The 7,500-nt window shown below is 44.8% G+C and overlaps 1 protein-coding gene across 1 annotated transcript in view; it reads left to right on the top strand.

Annotated features, from left to right (window-relative positions):
- The window catches only part of PIP5K1B (phosphatidylinositol-4-phosphate 5-kinase type 1 beta), a 193,040-nt gene that overhangs the window by 106,705 nt on the left and 78,835 nt on the right, over positions 1-7,500 (top strand). Inside the window, exon 11 of the mRNA XM_039249525.1 lies at positions 3,790-3,945. Within this exon, the coding sequence (XP_039105456.1) occupies positions 3,790-3,945 (156 nt within the window). The remainder of the gene's footprint in view (positions 1-3,789; positions 3,946-7,500) is intronic.

The raw sequence follows: 7,500 nt of genomic DNA, 5'->3' as shown, positions 1-7,500 counted from the left end.
CTGTGCTTACTCCCAGCTCAGAGCCTGGAGCCTGTTTCAGTCTGTGACTCCCTCTCTCTCTGACCCTCGCCTGCTCACGCTGTCTCTCTCTCTCTCTCTCCTAGAAATAAATAAAAACATTTAAAAAAAAAAAAACAAAAAAACAATTGTTAATAGAGTTTTTGCATATACTACAGTAAGCACACAGAGATAAGAACAATTCCATAAGAAAGCATCAGAGAGAGAATATTTAAAGTAAGTCCTAAAAATATAAGCTAGCATTCATTAGGAAGAAACGAAAGAAGGACATCTGAAAAAGTAGCATGTGCAAAGGCCCAGGGGTAGGAATGAAAACAGTAGATTCCAGGAATGACGAGCTGGAAAGCAAGTATAGAGGCAGGTAAATGACAGGAATGTAGGGCTGGAAATGGACAGAGGATACCTTTCGTCAGACATTGTTTAGCCAAAAACAAATCCAGGAGCTTTTTTTTCTTTAAATATAATTTATTGTCAAGTTAGCTAACATACAGTGTATACAGTATGCTTTTGGCTTCGGGAGTAGATTCCTGTGATTCATCGCTCACATACAACACCCAGTGCTCATCCCAACAAGTCCTCTCCTCCGAGGCACAAAAGAAAGTGACCAGCAACCAAAACTCTCCTCTGCAGTTGTCCAATCCAAAGGAGTCCCAGAGGCCTTTAATTTTTGCACGATCCAGTTTCTTATCCTAGGAACAAGTCTCAGATGATTCCTTTAGGGAAGGTCCCCCATTTAGGTGCTGGGTAGTCCTGGCCGGGGTCTGTTCGTGGGCCTTCTCTGCCCTCATGGTATGTGACGTGGATGATGAACAAAGAGCTATTTCTTTTCGTAGCTCTTGGCCTTCCCTCATGCTTATGAACCACGGGTACAGACAGTTCTCTGCGTGCCTTCCCCTGGTGCACGTTTCCTGACTGCTGCCTGTATTCTCCTGATCCCAGCTCCATCTCCATTTAGACAGTCTCCGTTGAGAATAAGCAGCACTCAAACCTTTTGGCTGCAGGGGCCACATTCACATGCTTCACAGTGATTAAAGACCCCGAGAAAGTGTTTACTAATGTGGGACTATGTATATCAGTCTTTAGCATATTAGAATTTAAAATCAAGGAAAGTTTTCAATATTCACTAATTCTTACAAAGTAAAGATTCAAAAACTGCACGTAGAAAAGGTCAGTTTCAACAAAAAGGTAAAACATTTTCACATAAAAAAATAATCACGAAGGGGCGCCTGGGTGGCTCAGTCGGTTAAGCGTCCGACTTTGGCTTGGTTGGGTCATGATCTCACGGTTCATGAGTTCGAGCCCCGCGTCGGGCTCTCTGCTGTCGGTTCATGCCCTCTTGCTCTCAAAAATAAATAAACATTAAAATAATTATAGTAATAATTATAGAAAGTAATATTTTCTAAAACAATTGAATGAATTGTTCTAAAATCTTTTATCAGCTTCTGAAGTGAGTCTGTGGCGAGAGGTCATGTGACATCTAGAAAACTCATAAGAGAGCGAGGAAGGCCAATTATGTCTTAATATGATTATGCAGATAGGTTTTTTACAGCTATTTGTGTTTCTTTAAACATTCATTTTTGAGAGGCAGAGAGAGATAGCACAGCAGGGTAGGGGGGCGGAGAGAGGGGGAGACAGAATCCGAGGCAGGCTCCAGGCTCCGAGCTGTCAGCACAGAGCCAGACACAGGGCTCGAACATGAGATCATGACCTGAGCTGAGCCACCCAGATGCCCCTATTTCATTTTTTTTAATTTTTTTTAATGTTTTATTTATTTCTAGGAGAGAGAGAGAGACAGACAGCGTGAGCAGGGGAGGGTCAGAGAGAGAGGGAGTCACAGACTCTGAAACAGGCTCCAGGCTCCGAGCTGGCAGTCAGCACAGAGCCCGATGCGGGGCTCGAACCCACGAACAGCGAGATCATGACCTAAGCAAAAGTCGGATGCTTAACCGACTAAGCCACCCAGGCGCCCCTCATTTTCTTAAGTAATATCTACACCCAACCTGGGGCTCGAACTCATGATCCCAAGATCAAGAATCGTATGCTCCACCGACTAAGCCAGCCAGGAGCCCCTGAAAATAGTTTTAACTTTGCAGACCCACAGTTGAAATCCTCCGACTTAAAAGCTTTAAAACAGTATGTTGGAAGACCAGAGTTGAGGGTCTGTAAAAGTCAGCAGACAGACCCTTGAAGCAGAAGCCAGGACGGGCGATCCCTTCATGCCTGGGTAGCAAGTGTCGCCTGTGTCTTCATAGGATGAGGAGTTCAGGTAAATGTGACTTGTCAGGGCCACTTATTTTCCATTAAAATCCCTTTTGATCAGTTTTTAAATGTTCAAAATGTCCTCCCCTCCAAGCAAACCCAGCTCTGGTTTTGTCTCTTCTCCCCTCACAAAGACCATGAAATAGAATGTTCGAGAGGGAGGAAACAAACACCAGTTAAGACACCTTCAGAGAAAAGAAAGACACCTCGTTTCTTTCTTTCTAGTTCTGTGACCTTGTTCAGGGCACAACTTTGCAGCTCTCGTTTTCTGGACCCATGAAAGGGCTCGGACAAGACTTGTCTCCCTCGGACAGTCGCGGGTGATTTGAGATTTGGGCTGTGATGTTGGTCTCCACACCCTCGAGCCCTCTACACAGGTTATTTATTATGATGGTTCTTTTAATATGATGTTAAAAGTGCTCACAGGACACACAAGCCTTCCCTTCTCCGGAAGTTGAACGACCGCCCACTGTGTTTCCCCATTTGTGTGTCACAAAGTCCTTGTCCGGTAACGTTCTTGCGAGCTGCCCACGGGCAGACCCCGGTGAGCTAAGCTAAGCTCTGACTCCCCAGGGCCAGACGCAATTATCCTAAAACATCAGCTGTCAGGTGGCCCCTGTATGCAGCCCTCCACAGGCCGAGAGAGACTGCCACAAACCAGTGCAGGGAAGGCATAAACAAGCCACAACTTCGCTCCCTCCCCTCCCCTCCAAGGAAATTCTTTAATAACGGTATTAAGCCAGGAAGAATTATTGCAGTGAGGACTGAATAGAGATGGGGATGATCTGGCCCCAGCTAAACGGCTGCCAGTGACAGAGCAGAAGTAAAGGGACCACCTTCAGCGAACAGGACTGATGGTGAAGTCCCTTTGCCCTGGTTCAGGTTCCCAACACACTTCTGAAGTGGTAGAATGCTGTTTGTACAAAGGTCAGAAGCAAGCGATAGGTCTGACGTAGCCATGACCTAGAAAAGACCCAGAGGGCAGGAAATCTCAGTGGAAAGTCACTTAAAAGAAAAAAGCAACCAGAAGTAACTTGACTAAATTAGGCTTCCTGAGTATGAGATTAAACATTGGCATGTTTCGAAATTCCCAATCCTCAGTTAATAAAACCAGGGTCGTGAGAATTCTCCTTGCTTTACCATCTGCGTTTACCAATCCACCCAACCTCCCCCTAGCACTAGAAAAACATTGCTTGGAGGCAGAAAAATTCTCCTTTAGCCACCAGACATTTGAATTTCACCTCGGGTAAGGCTTAACTTCAAAATCTGGAGATGTATTCCAGTTTGCCCATACTCTGGGCCCTTGTAATTGAAGTCAAGTCCCTGTGGACAAATAAAATTGCCCAAACACACACGGTTTTGTCTCCCTTTCCTCGTGTGTATAAAACAAAGTTTCTTGCATCCTGCTCAAATAATGACTCGTATGTTAATCGGTAAAATCCTAATTGAAAAATATCAATGCTCTTTTACAGTAAGTATCTTTCTTTGTCACTCCTTTGTCCCTCTGTCTAGCTTTGAAGGCCTCGCCTTCTAAAAAGCGGTGCAATTCCATCGCTGCCTTGAAGGCAACTTCCCAAGAGATCGTGTCCTCCGTTAGCCAGGAATGGAAAGATGAGAAGCGGGACCTGCTGATGGAAGGGCAGAGTTTCAGCAGTCTTGACGAAGAAGGTAAGGACATGCACCTTACAAAAAAACGGGGCAGGGGGTGGCGGGGAGTGCCTCTGATTTTATTCATATAAGTGATGTGGACTCACAATAGAACAATCAGAACATTAGAGGGGCGCCCCGGTGGCTCAGTCGGTTAAGCATCCAACTTCGGTTCAGGTCATGATCTCACGGTTCCTGAGTTCGAGCCCCACATCGGGTTCTGTGCTGACAGCTCAGAGCCTGGAGCCTGCTTCAGATTCTGTCTCTCCCTCTCTCTTTACCCCTGTCCCCCCGCCCCCCTTTATCTCTCAAAAGTAAATAAACATTAAAAAAAATAAAAAGAATCTTAGAACATACCTGCTCTCAGAAAAAGGTCCGGGAGCACCTGCCTGGCTCAGGTAGAACATGCCACTCTTTATCTCTAGGTCATGAGTTCAAGCCCCATATTGGGTATAGAGTTTACTTAAAAACACACACACACACACAAGTTCTATTAACTAATTTTCAAGAGGATACTTAGAGTATGACACAGTTACTATAAATTTTTTAAACACATAAACAATATTCTATATGGCTTGTAAAAAAAAAAGTAGAAGTACACCAAGATATTCAGAAATAAGGATCAATCACCCCACTACCTGGAGGTAACACATGTGAACATTTTTGTGTTTTTACTACTGGACCTTGTTCTGTGCATGTGGACAGTGTGTGTGTGTGTGTGTGTGTGTGTGTGTGTTTCAAACACACATTATATTCATATATGTACACAGTTATATACGTATTCATATATACACGCTGTAACAATGAATTACCGATTTATTTAGGTCTTTAATGAATTTGATAAAATTTTTAGAACTTTCCTCTTGCTTGTCATGTATACCTACCTTTTGTTAGCTTTTTCTCAGATGCAGAGAGAGAAAGACGTAGACCTGTATTTTCTGTCTTTTCAGATGGTATCTTTTGAAGGTTCGGGTTTTCTGGCTGTTTGTCGCTATTGTGTCAGAGCTCACCTCTTTTCCCTTCCTTTGCCGCTTGCCAGCTAGAATCCTGGTACAGTGGTGAATAGAAGTGTCGATTGTGGCAAGCCTTGCCTTGTCCTGATTTTAAAAGGAAGGCTTCTTGCATTTCACTGTTGAAAAAGAAGTTTGCTGTATTGGATACCATAATCGGGTCAAGGAAGTACCTTTGTATGGCTGGTTTGCTAAAAGTTTTTATCAGGAATGAGTGTTGAATTTTATCACAAACTTTTCTCTATCTTCTTGAGTTGATCATTAGGTTTTTTCCTTTTCTAATCCTAGAAGAGGAAGTGACATTTTAGACTTTTTTTTTTATCAGTATGTTCTTTTGGGAATCACAGCATTTCCTGAAAGTTTCTTCTACTTAGATTAGCTCTCTAGGGGCGCCTGGGTGGCTCAGTCGGTTAAGCGTCCGACTTCGGCTCAGGTCATGATCTCACGGTTCGTGGGTTCAGGCCCCACATCGGGCTCTGTGCTGACAGCCCAGAGCCTGGAGCCTGGCTGGGATGCTGTATCTCCCTCTCTCTCTGCCTCTTCCCTGCTCATGCTTGTGCGTGTGCTTGCGCTCTCCCTCGCGTGCGTGCTCTCTCTCTCTCTCTCTCAAAAATAAACATTAGAAAACATTTTTTAAGAAAAGATGAGCTCTCTTCTCGGGGGTTCTTTTCCTTAGAGTCCTTAGAATAGGGTGTTTTTCCTGCTCCCCTTCTACAAAACTTACCCACATGTGCCATGCTGACTTTCTTTCTTTATTGTCTTGCTAGAAAGCAACCCAGGCCCAGATTTCGTGATTTCAGCAGGAGAGTTACTGAAATGCTCTTTCTCCTCTCTCTGGCTGGATGGCTGCCGTTTCTGGCAGCTGTGACTCCCTTTCCCTAAGCGCCTCCGCACTGGCCCCTTCCCCACCACACCGCCGGTTCTTAGAGCACACAGAAACCTGTACGGTGCCTCCAGTCTGGGAAATAGGATTAGTGGATTTTTAAGCTGTGTTAGTTAATCTCTTTAATTTTTTTACTGTTTCTTTTATTTTATTTTATTTTTGAGAGAGAGACAGAGTATGAGCAGGGGAGGGGTAGAGAGAGAGGGAGACACAAAATCCGAAGCAGGCTCCAGGCTCTGAGCTGGCAGCACAGAGCCCGATACGGGGCTCGAACCCGCGAACTGTGAGATCATGACCTGAGCCAAAGTCGGATGCTTAACTGACCGAGCCCCCCAGGCGCCCCATAATCTTTCAAATAGAATGCACCATATGACTTCTGAAGTTAAAGCAGCGAGTCCAGTTGTTAATCTGGGGGGAGAAAAGAGATATAATATATACACTACATACCGTCCAAAGAGTCCGGAAATATTGGAAGCAGGGCACATATTGTGCATTTTTTCACATGAGCTATTGCATCTACTACTGTTTCATATTGAAATGAGTTTCTTTGGACAGTTCTCCATACAGAGTTTTTATAATGCTCTGTATTTGATGGTTTCCATTTTCATAGTGCACCAAATTTCCTCTAGTTTTTAATCGTCTCCTCTGCACCATTGCCACAGATCTTGGTTGTATTTGTTTTCTGTGGCCATGTAACAAATTGCCAGAAAGTCTGCAGCTTAATAGAGCCTCGAGGCATTAGCTCATAGTTGGGTAGGTCAGAAGTCTCGAAAGGCTCGCAGTGGTTCTCTGGACACAGTTTATCAGGGATCTAAAGGCATCAGCTGGGCTGTGTTCCCATCTGGCATTGTTGGGGGAAAAAATCCTCCAAGGTCCTTGAAGTTGGAAGGCAGAGGACCCTGTGCCTTCCTTTCTGATAGCTGCGGGCCACATTCAGCCCCTCCAGACCATCCACATTCCTTGCCAGGCAGCCCCTCCATCTTAAGAGAATTTCTTAAAAGTGAATCCTTCTCTTGCTTCCAAACCCTGACCCCCAGACACAGACTTAAAAGGCTCAAGTGATGGGGCACCTGGGTGATTCAGTCATTTAAGCATCTGACTCTTGATTTCAGCTCAGGTCATGATCTCATGGTACCTAAGATGGAGCCCCACGTTGGGCTCTGCGCTGATAGTACAGAGCTTGCTTGGGATTCTCTCCTCTCTACCCTCCCCCTGTTTGCATGCGCGCGCTCTCTCTCTCTCTCTCACTCAAAATAAATAATGAAAAGTGGGGGGGCTCAAGCAATTAGGCCAGGCCCACCTGGATAATATCCTCTGACTAAGTTGAAGTTAGGGATTAGTAACATTAATTACACCTGCGTAAGCACTCTCCACAATAGCTAAAACATGGAAAGAGCCTAAGTGTCCAGCAACAGATGAATGGATCAAGAAGATGTGGTTTATCTATACCATGGAATACTACATGGCAATGAGAAACAATGAAATCTGGCCATGTGCAGCAACATGGATGGACCTTGAGGGTGTTATGCTGAGCGAAATCAGTCAGGCAGAGAAGGACAGATATCATATGTTTGCACGTATAGGAGGATTAGGAGGAACTTGACGGAGGAACAAGGGGGAGAAGAAGGGGGGAAATGGTGGGGGAAAGAGAGAGGCAAACCATGAGAGACTCTTGAATGCTGA

The sequence above is a fragment of the Hyaena hyaena genome, unplaced genomic scaffold (assembly GCF_003009895.1).
Source record: "Hyaena hyaena isolate Hyena2069 unplaced genomic scaffold, ASM300989v1 scaffold_341, whole genome shotgun sequence".
In the NCBI taxonomy this organism is placed as follows: Eukaryota; Metazoa; Chordata; class Mammalia; order Carnivora; family Hyaenidae; genus Hyaena; species Hyaena hyaena.
Note: the sequence above shows the minus strand (reverse complement) of the source record. Positions and strands in the feature narration are given on the sequence as shown.